The sequence below is a fragment of the Lactuca virosa genome, chromosome 8 (genome assembly GCF_052849685.1).
Source record: "Lactuca virosa cultivar CGN04683 chromosome 8, Lactuca_virosa_CGN04683_v6, whole genome shotgun sequence".
NCBI classification, from domain to species: Eukaryota; Viridiplantae; Streptophyta; class Magnoliopsida; order Asterales; family Asteraceae; genus Lactuca; species Lactuca virosa.
In genome coordinates, this window is record NC_136433.1 from 234,725,653 (window position 1) to 234,742,098 (window position 16,446).

General features: G+C 38.7%; 1 protein-coding gene across 1 annotated transcript; it reads left to right on the plus strand.

Moving 5' to 3' along the window:
* Positions 1 to 12,383: 12,383 nt before the first annotated feature.
* On the plus strand, positions 12,384 to 14,123 carry LOC145131332 (uncharacterized). Its single transcript, XM_079066036.1, has 2 exons — positions 12,384 to 13,060; positions 13,466 to 14,123. The coding sequence occupies exons 1-2, from the start codon at positions 12,384 to 12,386 to the stop codon at positions 14,121 to 14,123; spliced, it is 1,335 nt and encodes a 444-aa protein (XP_078922162.1).
* The last annotated feature ends 2,323 nt before the right edge of the window (positions 14,124 to 16,446 follow it).

Consider the following 16,446-nt stretch of genomic DNA (forward strand, 5'->3'; position numbering starts at 1 on the left):
TCACCCACTTCCGCCCAGCACACAGGTGATCTGCACTTGCGGCCATAGAGGGTTTTAAATGGAGCAGCCTTGATGCTAGTATGATAATTGTTGTTATATGAGAATTCGACCAGTGGTAAATGGGTATCCCATGCTTTACCAAATTCGATCACATAGCCTCTCAACATGTCTTCTAGTGTTTGTGTCGTTCTCTCACTCTGTCCGTCTTTATGGGTGGTAGGTTGTACTCATGTCCAACCTAGTTCCCAGGGATTTTTGAAGTGACTGCCAGAACCGAGAGGTAATCGACTATCTCTGTCAGAGATAATAGATATTGGTACTCCATGTAATCATACTATTTCCCTGATGTATGCTCTAGTCAATTTTTCCATCTTGTCTGTTTCTTTGATTGGTAGGAAGTGTGCGGACTTGGTTAACCGGTCGACGATCACCCAGATTGTATCGAGACCACTCGTTGTCTTGGGTAACTTAGTTATGAAATCCATTGTAATCCGCTCCCACTTCCACTCAGCTATTTCTGGTTGTTGTAGTAAACTTGAGGGCTTTTGGTATTCGACATTTACCTTGGCGCAAGTCAGACACTTACCCACATATGTAGCAACTTCTGCTTTCATGTTCGGCCACCAATACATTTTCTTGAGGTCCAGATACATCTTGTCTGAACCTGGATGAACAGAGTATCAAGTCTTCTATGCTTCGTTCATGACAACTACTCTGAATCCACCAAACTTTGGTGTCCAAATCCGATTCATGAGATAACGAACTCCGTCACCCTTGATTTCTAAGTTTTTATCCATTCCTCTTAGGGCTTCACTGGTCATGTTCTCTGGTTTCAGGGCCTCCAATTGACCTTCTTTGATTTGTGCGGACAGGTGTGAATGGATAGTCATGGTTGGTGCTCTTACTTTGTGACCTGAGTGCTCCTTTCGACTAAGGGCATCTACTACTACATTGACTTTGCCGGGATGATAATGAATTTCGCATTCGTAGTCATTGAGTAGTTGTACCTATCATCATTGTCTCATATTAAGCTCTTTATGGTCGAATATATGTTGAAGACTTTTGTGGTCTGTGAAAATAGTGCACTTTGTACCATAAAGGTAGTGTCTCCAAATCTTCAGAGCAAACACTACTGCTCCCAGTTCAAGGTCATGAGTAGTGTAGTTGACCTCGTGTGTCTTTAGCTGTCTCGAGGCATAGGCAATGACCTTTCCTCGCTGCATAAGCACACATCCCAGCACTTGATTGGATGCACCACAGTATACTACGAAATCTTCTGTCCCTTCTAGAAGAGACAAAATAGGTGTGTTGCACAGGGCTTGCTTCGCAATTTGGAATGCAGCGTCTTGTTTCTCTCTCCAGCTGAAAGTTACACCCTTCTGAGTCAGGGTAGTAAGTGTTTTAGCGATCCTTGAGAAGTTCTGTGTGAATCTCCGGTAATAGCCAGCAAGGCCTAAGAATTAGCGGATTTCTGTTGGCGTTCTTGGTGCTGACAAGTTTTTGATTGCTTTAATTTTGGAGGGGTCCACGTGTATTCCTTCTTCGCTGATCACGTGACCTAGGAAATCTATTTTCCGAATCCAAAATTCGCACTTTGAGAACATTGCATAAAGTTTTTCCGCGCGTAATGTTTCCAAAACCTGACGAAGGTGTTGCCTACGTTCCTCCTTACTTCGTGAGTATATGAGTATATCATCTATGAATACGATCATGAATTTGTCTAGGAAAGAACGGAATACCCTATTCATTAAGTCCATGAACACTGCGGGTGCATTGGTTAGTCTGAAGGGCATCACTACAAAGTCGTAGTGACCATATCGATTTCGAAATGCCGTTTTTGGAATATCACTTTCCTAGACTCGTAATTGGTGGTATCCGGATCTTAGGTCAATCTTTGAAAAGTATTTTTCTCCTTGGAGTTGATCGAATAAGTCGTCTATTCTTGGTAGAGGATATCTGTTTTTAATGGTAAGTTTGTTCAGTTCACGGTAGTCGATGCACATTCGGAACGATCCATCCTTCTTCTTTACGAACAGGACCGGTGCTCCCCAGGGTAAGAAGCTCGGTCTGATGAGTCCTTTGTTGAGTAGTTCATTTAGTTGGCTAGATAATTACTGCATCTCAGCTGGTGCTAGATGATACTGGGATTTGGCTACGGGAGTAGCTCCAGGAATCAAGTCGGTTCGGAACTCGACTTGGCGTTCAGGAGGAACTCCTGGAAGATCTTCGGGAAAGATGTCAGGAAAATCACATACTTCGGAAATTCTCTCGATGTCTTTTACTTCTTGCTTTTCGTTGACTACATGAGCCAAAATGCGTGATATTCCTTGCGCAGGTATTTTTAGGTTTTGATGCAATAGATGATGCGAAGGTTCGTACTGGGTTTGTCGTCGTAAATGACGAGGGTTTCGCCATTTGGCAGATTAAGGCGAACGGCCTTTTCGTAGCATAGAATATCAACATGATGGAGACATAGCCAATCCATGCCGATGATAACATCGAAACTTTTTATTGAGACTGGCATAAGGTTGATTGGAAAAGAATGATTGTTTAGTGTGAGGATACAGTCTACGTATATGTTGTTAGCGCTTTCCATCTTTCCATTTGCCATCTCGACAGTGTATGTTTCTTTTAAAATGATTTTGGTGTTTGTTTGAGTAAATGTTTAAACTTATGGCTCACGAAACTCCTCTCCGCACCACTATCAAACAGTATGCATGCATAAGAGTCATTGAGGAGAAACGTACCTGTGACCACAGTAGGATCTGTTATTGCCTCTTATTGTCCCATTGCCATTACTCTTCCCACTCCCCCCCCCCCCCAGCATTCCTTGTTTTCGGGCAATCCCTCTTGATGTGCCCTATTTCTCCGTATCCGTAGCAAGTGCGGCCCACTCCGATATTCGCGGTGTGGGCAGCTTGTTGGGTTGTCTCTTTGCAGAAACGGACAGTGTGTCCTTTCTTGTTACACTTCGTGCAATACATTTCCCAGCATGCACCAACATGGTGGTAGTTACACTTATTGCATTTCGGTAGATTCCCAGCATATTGCTTTGCTGGTGCTACGGTGGTCGGAACAGTGACAGTGTGAGCTGCCACTATTTGTTGTCTTTTGGGTGTTTTATTAGGTGCATTTTTGTGCACCTTTTTTCACATCTTTTAGTCCTTTTTTATGCATCTATTTAGCATGATTGTTCTTCATTTGTCTTGAATTTCATCATATTCATGTTAGTCTCTAGAACAACCTTATTTGCACACTTTCATGTCTTTTTTAGGTAAACCGGAGGTTAGAACACACTTTGGGAGGTGCCGGGAAGCATTGGTGAGGATTTCGAGATGATTTGGCGAAGAACGGAAAAGTCGAAAAAATCAAGTTTGGAACCGGTGACAGAAGAGTACACGACCCGTGTTGGATTTACAATGCAAAATGGATACGGGCCGTGTTGACCATTTGGGAGCTGTTGACTTCACTGAACACGACCCGTGTCAGTTTAGTCTATTTTGACACGGGCCGTGTTGGCCTTGCGGAGCAGTTTTGAGCATCGAACTTTGGAGTTGGAATTGAGGATTGAAGGCCATTTTCCATTCAACACGACCCGTGTTGATTTGCTCTATTTCAACACGGGCCGTGTTCGACCCAAAAACCAACTTTTAGCAGTTTTTCCTATCTTTCATATTACGGGGTTCGGGTCATTCTTACACACACACATCATATCAGAGCACATTTTGTGAGGGGATTTTGAAGGTTTTTGCAAGGTTTTGATCGTTTAGCATTTGGAAACATTATTTCTCTTATTTGTAAGTTGTAATTGCACATTATTTCCATCTTTTCAACTTGTGATCTTGTTCTAGCCATGTGTGGCTAGAACCCTAGTTTCTCCAACTTCATGTCTTGACTTCTTAGTTGTGATTTCAATCATATGACTTGATTTTTGCTTTTAATTTCTATCTAGTGAATTTGATTTTGCTTTAATCGAATGTTTGATTCTAAATTGGCCATTTGAATTGGGGTTAGGTCATTCAAGTTATCTCTTTTACAAAATCTGTAATTGTATTGTGAAATTGAACAAGTGATAAGCACTAAACTGATTTCCATTGAATGAATTTAGTGTAAATCTTATTCACACACTCTTACGCTCCCGAGCGTGTAAGGAGTATTGGGTGTTGTTGGGAACATTCACATAAAGTTTAATGCAATCTTTCAATCAAATTCTAAGAGCTTGTTTAGATTAGGTTGGTAAGGTTAGGGTTAATCAAAGAGCTTGTTTTTGTTAAATAATGTGGTGAATGGGAAGTGTTAGAGCTTGTTAACAGTTTAAAGAACCAACTTAGATGGAAAATAAGGAAATATCATGTTATCTTGGAATCTCACTACTAAGTTGTCATACATAGAGTTGGAGTCCTTACAAATTCTGAGTTTAATTTACTCATTTAGCTGATTACCTGTGTTTTTAATTGTTTGTTTGATCATTGCATTCTAATGTTGGGTTATGAGCATTCTAACACTCCTAAGTGTACATGCAACCCTAAATACCTTGGATCTACGTTTTCTCTATTATACATACAATTATGAACATCCAAGGTATTATCCTAATCTGGCATACAAAATAATAAATATAACAAGATAGAATACATACCTCTTTGATGTAGAATGTCTTCATGAAGCTTGAGTGCCTAGTGCCTCAAGTGTGACACCTCAAATGGTTCACACAACACCAAATACACTTGGAATAACTTGAGAGAAACTTGAACACTCCTTGAAATCGTCTAGCCCTCACACTCACACATTAGTGCACGATTTCTTGAGCCATGGGATTCTTTTATATGGTGGCTATTAGGGTTACACCATGTAACTCATAACTTTACCTATTCCTTATGCTCCATGGATTTTAACCTCCATGGAGTATCCATGGGTCACCCCATGGACTTAGTCCAACATAAGGAATCTTGGATCACAAGCCCACATATATAAGAATGAATGATTTACACAATCAACCCATATATTTAATTAGTCTCATTTTGATCACTTAATTAATTCTTGATCAATACTAATTAAATAACCTTATTAATATATTAGAACTTATAATATATTAACCAACCTTAAGTGTTATTTCTCTCATTATAGTCTATCCAAATGCATGATGCCATGCAACCCAAATGGACCATGTCGGGTCGGGTCAAGTCTTACCAATTATAGTTATGGACTTAGACATTAATCCAACAGTCTCCCACTTGGATAAGTCTAAAACTATTATTGCGTATGACTTCAGGAACCGATCAGCAATCGTAGCTCTCAAAAGCTTCTGTCGAACTCTGACCTTGTCGATGAACTCTGACCTTTGTCAATGACTTGTCCATTAGATAAGGGATCATATATTCCTCCATTCTAGATATCATATGGACTGAGACATGGATTATCAATCATTCTCTCTGTCCATTTGTTGTTTCCGGATTTCCGATTCATGATGACTGACTGATTGAACAAATCAAATCAGTCCTGGCTTGGCCAAGCACTCACATGTATCATCTTTAAATCATCGAGGGGCCCACATATATCGCTTTTATCCCGAAGGTAAAAGGAATGGATAAACTTCGACTCATATGGCTTGTTCTACTACTTGTTGAATCATACACAAAGGCACGTTTTATAACATCGAGTTACCAATGCGTTTTCGTGCAATCAATGTATAACCAACTCATAGTAACAACTCATATCTCTAGGTTTGAAGAATATAAGATATTATCGTCTCATGATCACTCGTGATAAAATCCATGAAGTGATTCAAATGAGCGCGGGTTGAATCCAATACTCAGAACTTATGAGCACTCATGAGTGTTGTAGCACCACTTTTGTCCACCAACTTGGACCTCTACAAACCAACCCATGACAGTCTTGATTCATATCTACTTCCAACATATGACCGACTGTGGATGGTTTGAATAACTTAATCATTCAGGAAGAGCGACTTAGTTATTCTGGAAGTCAAAACATGCAAAGTGAAACACAAGAATAAATGAATCAAATATGGTATCAAACCCTATGAATATAAATAAACACTTTTATTTATCACCATACTGATTACTCATTATTCATTGTTTCGGTTTTATCAACTTTATACTTGAATTTAAAACAATAGTTGTCCCATGCTCCAAGCATGTACACTATGTTTTCTAAACACTAGTCATGCCATACACCAAGTATGCATACTATGTTTGTCTATGATCTTTACTTTGTAAAATAGATCAATTGAACATCACTCCAATGATCCTCTTTTCACAGTCCCAAATCCTTACTGCAAACGCAAGAATTCCAAATTCATGCCATTTACTGAAATCTGTTAGATTCTAAACTTATATGCATTGATCCTCTTAATGATTATGTACGAAGTCAGAAAGACTTGACAACAGTCATTACAGAGCATTCCAAAGGAGATCAGCTCCTTGGAAACATCCTTCTTTCATTAAGTTTCCTAATCTTACACAGATTGAATAATTTCTAACTTTGAAACATTTCAATATTCCATTTTGACTATCACTTCTGAACAAGAGTTGCCTCCTTACAGATTATGTCAATATGGTCCTTCCAGAATTAACATTATACTTCCAACTGTCCTTGAGCAACCAATCTTTGGTAAACCTTAGATTGTCCTCGACAATTGCTTAATCATTTTAGTCATATCCAATTCTAGACCTTTTCCCTTCATAATGCCCCAGGCATTTGGAATATTTTAGAAAGGATGAATATAGCACATGTAATCGATCCTATATCCGAAGCATATGGGACACGATTCATGATGTCTCACATAAAGACTAAACCAGTCTTTTGCTATAATATTTCCATTTCAATTTGCCAAGTTCTCAAAATTCAGATTATGAAAAGGGATGCCGTAATCATAATCGAATTTTAGAACGCAAATAATGGACCCATATATAGAATTTCCTTATGTTGAGCCATTCCAACATGAAATTCATATATAAATCCTTGATTAAATACGATTAAAATCTCAATCTAAGCTTTTAGAATTGAAATGAAGTATAATTTCCTCTCCCTTAATTATAGCAAAACTACTTTTTCAACCCCTGCAACCTCACGAATTGAAACTTTTGTTTTATATAATTAACATTGCTAACTTGCAACCCTTGTCATAATTATCGTGCTCCCACTAACATGATGATTATTAGCATAACACTTATGCTCCCACGAGCTTTGACATGTACTCAGAAATCAGCTGACTTTCTTACCAAAGTTCAGATTTCTGATACTAGATTGTTTTGATAAAACTTTATCAAAATCATACACCTCTCTTAGATAGCTCACATGTGTGTCTAAACAATTTTAGAACTATGAAAAGGGATGCCGTAATCATAGTCTCAATTGTTTAGAACCTTGCCACTTCTCACAAGTCCATGTTAGTGTGCCGGTAAACCACACACGCTCCACTAACGACTTTGAGAATGCAAATATCACAATTGCTATCTAGCTAAAATCTACTTAGTGAAAGCGTTTCCTCACCTTCATTTTCATGAATCGGAGAGAAACCTTATGACACTTAGATTTAATAGTGTATGTGTTCTTATCCATGTGAATTTGTCAAAACCATAATCACAAGACAAGGTTAGTGACAAATCCAAACTCATATTGATTAAACTTGTGCAATCTTAAATTCTTGCCATTTGGCAGCTCAGGTGCCTGCCATTGCTTCCCAGTAGTTGTGCAACCAATTGAGAACTCTCAGAACTCCTATGCAAAGCCAACTTGAATATGCACAAAAATTTCAACACGATAGGTTATAAACCTCAAGTCGTGTGGTAGTGAAGGACTTTAGGTTTTATTCTTGATTAAGTCTTGAAACTTTCAAGAGCTTTAAGACTCCCACTGTCCTCTTGACATATAAGACTCCCTTGTCAAATATTCAAGAGATAGTGCGGATTCTTTATCAAGACTAACACTTTACACAATTGGCCTAAGTTGGTCTCTGTTTTATCCGAAACATCACAACTTACCAATTTCAAATGTACAAGAGTAGATAACCTTTTACTCTTACATTTGACTAGTGTTAACAAACCCTCTTTAAGATATGTCACTCAAGTTGCAATCTTGGAGTATGACTCTAAGAATTGTTTTGGAACGAAGTATGACTCATCTTTTTGATTTAACCATTTCAACAATTCATGACTCCTCTTCTTAGTCATAAGAATGCACTAAGATGACTTTAGAGGACCAATTGTGATATGGTATCTTAATCATTAAGATGATCATAAACATGATACTAAAGTACTCTCCCATCTTTTCAGATTTGAGAAACTTTTATCTTTCTGCCATACTTTGATTCTTCTTATTCGTTCTGTCTCACATTGAAACTTCTCCAATGCTACAGACTTATACTTAAACTTATAAGTATAACCATATTTACTGAACTTAAGTAAATCATGACGAATAGTCTTCTTGATCTTTTGTGGTGGACTTGACCAGTGCACAAGAATGTGTACTCGATCCCTTAGTCCTTTCCTTATTCACATAAGGAATTAGTCTTAATTTTCCAAGCTGAAAGTTCTCATTCATCATACTATACAACTTGCATGATTCCAAGTTTCGGTCCAATTGAACCTTGGGTGATGAGAATCTTTCCTTATTTGGTAATATTAGACACTACCACAACCGAAAGAATCAAATCCATTTTTCCAATATTGCTATCAATGGAATCTTATAAGCAATAACTTTTCACAAATGCCATTGTAAGGATACTTAAAATAAATAAAATCAAAACCTTTTTCTTTTATTTTAAAACTTTGCGGAAAAACTTATCCTTACAATCCATATGAAAACCTTGTTGTTATCTATTCCTAAGCAATATAAATATCATAACTCTTAAGTAATAGCCCAAAATTCTGATCACCGAACCATGCGATTGAAATCCATCTTCGCGATCAGAATCAGCATGTACTTAATAGAGTTAGACAATGGACTTTACCTGAAGTAGAGCCAAACTTATTGACTTTAACATCCTTAGGTAAATTTGGCAGCTTCGTAACCAATGCCCCTTCCTTTGGCAATAGTTACCTATGGACCCTTGATAATGGGACTATCTCAGACTTCGCCTCTCTCTTTACCATTGGGTCAACCGAGTTGACTATGGCCGATCCCTTTCCATTGGGAAGAGAGAGCTTTACTGGATATCCAATGTCATCATTGTCAATGTCCATAGCGTTTTAGGAAGTTGATCTTAGCAAATAGATAAGATCATTAAGGGTCTTGTCTTAGTTTGTTTCATAGGATTCCCAAAAGAACTCACTATGTGACTTAGAAAGTAGTTGAGCCACCAACTTTCTCAAGACTTTGACACCCAACTCTCCCGGCTTGTCAATATGTGACTACATCTCCAAGATGTGATCACACCTAGACCTTGCCTTGCCAATAGGGCTTGAGTGACCTTAAACATTTTTTAGGAACTTGTGGGTTAGGGAGAATAATTGGAGGAGGTGAAAGAAGTATGATATCCATGGGACATCATCTTCATTTAGGAAAGCTTGTTTCAAGAGATTTGGGAAGATCATAAATGTCTAGACCAGACATCTTTTTGGGAGATAGTTGATTTAAAGTCCTTAATATGACACCCAATATGAAATATTAAGGCTAGGACCCAACAAACTATTTTATAACTTAGAAGAGGGATGCCGTAATCCAAGCTATAAAATATTTGAAGGTAGGTGAATGACGATTCACCAATTTCCATCATGAAAAACGAAATAATTTATTAGGTTTTAATTGGATTTGAAAGTCCTAGATCTTTGAGATTCATTGAACTGTTCAAAGGCATGTTTCAATCTCGAGTGTGCCCTTCAGGTTTTGTGACTGGGATGCCGAGGATCACAAAATAAGGTGTGAATAACCATGCAAATATACTTGGTACCCTTAATATTTACCCCTTAATCAGTGTGCCGGTTAACCACACACGTTCCACCGATACTATGATAAATATTAAGTTACCCTTTGCCTACCTTGTTAAGTCCAGGTTAGTGTGTCGGTTAACCACACACGCTCCACTAACGACTTAAGCAAAGTGCAAAGTGTAATTTCATGGGTTAGCACCAAATTCACATTTTCCTAAGTAACTAAGATTGGGTATTAATAAGAGTATAGTTACTTAGTATTTATCATTTATACTTTTAATGAAAGGAGAATTATAGTCCTTGTCCTACCCGTTCGGCTAACGACCCTCCACCAGTCAAGGAAGCGGTGGGTGAGAGTGGACACCCATTAAACTGCCATTTTATAGGCAGTAACCTTATACCCCCCTTATAGACCGGCTTCGTGAATGAGGCCTACTAACGGTAAGACTGACTTTACTCTTATACATATATATAAATATTATTAACTTATAATATTATAAAGTATAAGGGTTGAATTTTAACATTTAAAATTCTAAGGGCTAACTTGGAATTAAAGTATTCATAAGTGAAAACTTTTCAAATTCCAAAACTTGAGGGCAAGTTTTGAAACTATTCAAAACTAATTAATTCCATAACTTATGAGTTTAAAGTAGTTTTAATTATAAAAAAAAAAAAAAAAAAAAAAATTCTTCAAGTTCCATAACTTGAGGACAAGTTATGGAAGACTTTAAACTAATTAATAAAAAAATAACTTTTTTTTATTGTAACTTATGGAACTAATTAAGGTTATACTTTTTTTTTAATTTAATGAAGAGACTCTTGAACCTCCATAACTTGAGGACAAGTTATGGAGTCATAAAACCATTTAATTAGAACTAGACTCTTCATTTTGTAACCTTTGCCAACTTTTATGAGTTTTATGATTCTTAAATGTGACTTTTCATATAACTTGAGGACAAGTTACAAAAACACCCTTTGGAATCAACTCTTAGATTAAAATGGATTGAAAACAACTATTTCACACAACTTTTCTATTAATCTAAGAACCTCATAAGAACAAGATAATTCAAATCATCAATCTTCAAGAAATTAGCATGAACATACAAACTAATACAAATCTTGAAATTATGACAATTATCTTAGAAATTGGATTAGCATGAACATTACCACATCAAAAACAAGTTTATAAGTCCAAAAACATCTTAGGGTAATGTTCCTAGTCCAATTCCAGCCAAAACAATCGAATATATGCATCCAACTCGAGTGTTAGAATGCTCTGATGCCTTGGATCTACGTTTTCATTATTCTACATACAATTATGAACATCCAAGGTATTATCCTGATCTAGCATACAAAATAATAAATATAACAAGATAGAATACATACCTCTTTGATGTAGAATGTCTTCATGAAGCTTGAGTGCCTAGTGCCCCAAGTGTGACACCTCAAATGGTTCACACAACACCAAATACACTTGGAATAACTTGAGAGAAACTTGAACACTCCTTGAAATCGTCTAGCCCTCACACTCACACATTAGTGCACGATTTCTTGAGCCATGAGATTCTTTTATATGGTGGCTATTAGGGTTACACCATGTAACTCATAACTTTACCCATTCCTTATGCTCCATGGATTTTAACCTCCATGGAGTATCCATGGGTCACCTCATGGACTTAGTCCAACATAAGGAATCTTGGATCACAAGCCCACATATATAAGAATGAATGATTTACACAATCAACCAATATATTTAATTAGTCTCCTTTTGATCACTTAATTAATTCTTGATCAATACTAATTAAATAACCTTATTAATATATTAGAACTTATAATATATTAACCAACCTTAAGTGTTATTTCTCTCATTATAGTCTATCCAAATGCATGATGCCATGCAACCCAAATGGACCATGCCGGGTCGGGTCAAGTCTTACCAATTATAGTTATGGACTTAGACAGTAATCCAACATCTAAACCCCCTCTCTTTACTATTGGTGACCATAGTACCTTGTGCAAAGAGGTATAGACCAATTGTCCCGTGTCTCTGTGGATCGACCCTACTTGCCTTGTACTACCTTTTAGTGCAATATAGTAGTGTTATTTTGGAGTATATCGTACCCCTTTATTTGTTGGGTTTGACACGCCTAACAAATTGGCGCGATTGTCGGGGATACGGTGTTACTAATTGTTTATCCCAAGATCTTTTCGTACAGGTACACCACTGCCAATTGATTCGGAGATAGAGAAAACTGCAAAGAAGTTAAGGAAGCAAGCCAAGCTTCGTAAGAAGCAACCGGGCTCTAGGACTTCTTCATCATCTAACCCTCAACATTTGGGAGGGCATACCCCTCTAAAGTGTGTCCACATCAGAAACAGAAAGTCTCACTCTCACCACAACCATCCTCACCCAAAAATACCAGTCCACCATCTTCACCTACTTATAATATCCCAAACACTACACCCACAAAAACTTCAACCACTACTCACACCATGGGAGATAACCATGGAGGGAATCCACCACCAAACCCACCACCCGAACAAACTCTCCGTCAATGGTCGAGGCAAGAGGTTACTCAACAACCTCTTTGCATCACATATCCGGCAGCCACCAACTTAGAACTAAAATCCGGACTCATTCACTTACTCCGCACCTTTCGAGGCTTGGAAAGTGAAGATCCTCACAAGTTTCTAACTGAATTCCATGTCGTATCTGTGGGAATGAAACCACACAATGTCACAGAGGATCAAATCAACCTTAGGGAATTCCCCTTCGCAGTGCAAGATGCAGCCAAAGACTGGCTCTATGACCTCCCACCAGGGACGGTTACCACTTGGGTAGATCTTGCACGACTCTTTTTAGACAAATACTTTCCGGAAATGAAAGCTTCAGCCCTACGGAGGGAAATCATTGGAATCAAGCAGCATAAGAGAGAAGCTTTTCACACATATTGGGAGAGATTCAAGAAACTTTGTGCCCGATGTCCAAAGCATGGAATCACCGAATACGAGCTCCTCCAATACTTCATTGAAGGCATGACTCCAATGGAAAGAAGGATTCTTAATGCTTCAAGTGGCGGATCTCTACCCGACAAGACTCCAACCGAAATCCGCAACCTAATCAAGAACATGGCTGAAGATTCTAAACATTCAATCCATGATGAAGAATGGTACATGGATGCACCCCGAGGTGTAAAGGAAATCCAAACTCCTCAAATTGAAGCTCAATTATCCGAGCTTACCAAAGTGGTAATGATGCTAGCCAAAGAAAAAGGTGTATAGCCCACACCCCGCCCTTGTGGTATTTGCACTCAAGTGGGACATCCAACCATTATGTGCCCACAACTTCAAGACAAGGATTATGCGGAAGCAAATGCTTTAGGATGATATTTCGGGTCAAACCAAAGGGGATTTGAGCAGCCACGGAATGACCAAAGATGGAACAATAATCAAGGTTGGGGAGGAAATCAAGAAGGAAATTATCAACCAAATCAACCACATCAATACCAACAAAGACCACCATTTCCTTAAAATCAACAAAGACCACCTTTTCAACCTCAAAATTTCCAGCCAAGGCATCCACCACAACCACCTCCACAAGTGGGTTCATCAAGCATGTCACTAGAAGATATTATCAAAATCCTTGCCACTAGCACTCAAAGCTTCCAACAAGAAACCAAGGAAAGCATAAAAAGCTTGGAGCAACAAGTGTCACAACTGGCTCAATCCGTGAGTAAGATGGAATCACAAGGCAAGCTACCATGTCAAACCGAGAAGAACCCCAAACACAATGCATGTGCCATTACCTTAAGAGGTGGAAAAATCTATGAAGGTCCAAGGATGTCGGATGAAGAAGAGGAAGAGAAAGAGATTAAGGTAGAAGAAGCTGTCAAAGAAGAGGAAAGGAAAAATACTTCAAAGTCAAAGAAGCCAATGGATACCGAAGTGAAAGTCACACCAGCTCCATTTCCTTCAAGGCTAACAAGCACAAAGAGAGAACAGGAAGATGACGAAATCATGGCAATGTTCCGAAAGGCTGAAATCAATATCCCTCTTTTAGATGCTATTACACAGATTCCTAGATATGCTAAGTTTCTTAAGGAAATTTGCACATCTAAGAAAAAGCTTAAAGGAAATCAAAACTGTGAAAGTTGGGGAAAACGTTTCGGCCGTGTTACAAAAACGGCTACCAAAAAAATGCAAGGATCCGGGTGTATTCACAGTTCCTTGTAAAATGGGTAATCTTTTTGTGCCACGTGCCATGCTAGACCTTGGGGCATCAATTAATATCTTACCCTATTCAAGCTATAAAACAATGGGAATTTGACCTTTATCAAAAACTGGAGTCATCATTCAACTTGCCGACCGGTCTTTGGTACACCCAAAAGTTATATTGGAGGACGTGTTAGTGCAAGTCAATGAACTTGTATTTCCCGCTGATTTTTATGTTTTGGCTATGGGTGATGAAATCACCCCACAATCGAGCTCCATCCTTTTGGAGAGACCTTTTATGAGAACCGCAAAAACAAAAATAGATGTAGCAAATGGTACTTTGTCTATGGAGTTCGATGGTGAGGTGATCAATTTTAATATCTTTGAAGCTATGCGTTATCCTGGTGATATTCATTCTTTAAACTTCATAGATGTTATTGATTCATGTACTAATGATTGTTTTCAGTTGTCAAGCCAAGATGTGCTAACCACCACCTTGAGCAAGCATTTTGATGAGACAGGGATCAAGAATCTGGCTGATAAGTAGACTTTGGAGGATGATTTAATTGAAGCAATCAACTCCTTGGAAAAAGCACAACTTATGAGAGTTGAACCACCCCGCATGAAGCTCAAAAATTCCGATTCGAAACTCCTTCAATCCATAGTACAACCACCGAGTCTTGACTTGAAGACTTTTCCCGACCATCTCAAGTATGCCTATCTTGGAAAGGAAGAGACATTACCGGTGATAATTTCAACCAAGCTAGCAAAAGAAGAAGAAAAAGACTTGGTTGGAATTTTGAAAAAGCACATGGAGGCAATTGGTTGGACTATTGCGGAGATAAAGGGGTTGAGTCCATCATTATGCGTGCATAAAATATTGATGGAAGAGGACTTTAAGCCGACCCGCGAAGCCCAAAGGAGATTGAATCCACCTATGATAGAGGTGGTAAAAAAGCAACTCATGAAGCTCTTGAATGCAGGTGTAATCTATCCCATTTCTGATAGTAAGTGGGTAAGCCCCGTGGAAGTTGTCCCGGAAAAAGCTGGAGTTACCGTTGTCAAAAACTCCGAAGGGGATTTGGTACCCACCTGTGTGCAAAATGGGTGGAGGGTTTGTATCAATTATAGGAAGTTGAATGCTTCCACCCGCAAAGACCACTTCCCTTTGCCATTCATCGATCAGATGTTAGAAAGATTGGCCGGGAAATCTCACTATTGCTGCCTTGATGGTTTTTCTGGTTTTCACCAAATTCCGGTTGCCCTGGAAGACCAAGAGAAAACCACATTCACATGTCCTTTTGGCACCTTTGCGTATAGACGCATGCCCTTCGGCTTGTGCAATGCACCCGCAACTTTCCAACGATGTATGGTGAGCATATTTTCATAATATGTCGAAAATATCATAGAGGTTTACATGGACGATTTTACTGTTTATGGAAATTCTTTCGATGAATGTTTGCAAAATCTCACCAAAATCTTACAAAGGTGCATTGACACGAACTTAGTCCTTAATTATGAAAAATGTCATTTTATGGTTGACAAGGGCTTGATACTTGGACATGTGGTTTCACAAAAAGGTTTAGAAGTTGACAAGGCCAAAATTGATGTTATTAAGAACTTACCATACCCGACAAATGTTCGGGAAGTGCGTTCTTTTCTTCGTCATGGAGGTTTCTATCGGCGGTTTATCAAGGATTTTTCCAAAATCAAGGGGCCGATGTCTCAACTTTTACAAAAGGAAGCCGATTTTGAGTTTGGTGATGCATGCAAAAGTGCATTTGATCATTTGAAGGATTTATTGACATTCGCCCCCATCATTCAACCGCCAAATTGGGATCTTCCATTCGAGATCATGGTTGATGCTATCAATATCGCGGTTGGGGCGGTTTTGGGACAAAGGTGGACCGAGATCATCATGTCATTTACTATGCATCAAAGACCCTTGATAGTCCACAAAGCAACTATATCACAACAGAGAAAGAATTGCTTGCTATTGTCTTTGTGTTAGAGAAGTTTCGGTAGTACCTCCTTGGAACCAAAGTGATCATATATTCGGACCATGCAGCTATAAAGCACTTACTTACCAAGAAAGATTATAAGCCGAGGTTAATACGGTGGATGCTGCTTTTGCAAGAGTTCGATATTGAGATCAAACATAAGAGCAGGAAAGAGAACATAGTCACCGATCATTTGAGCCGAATAGTTCAACCCGAAGATGCGACTCCCATTCATGACACATTCCCAGACGAGCACTTGTTTGCTATCCAAACACCACCTTGGTATGCGGACATATGCAATTTCATGGTCACGGGGAAGTTCCCACCCGATCTCACGAAGTCGC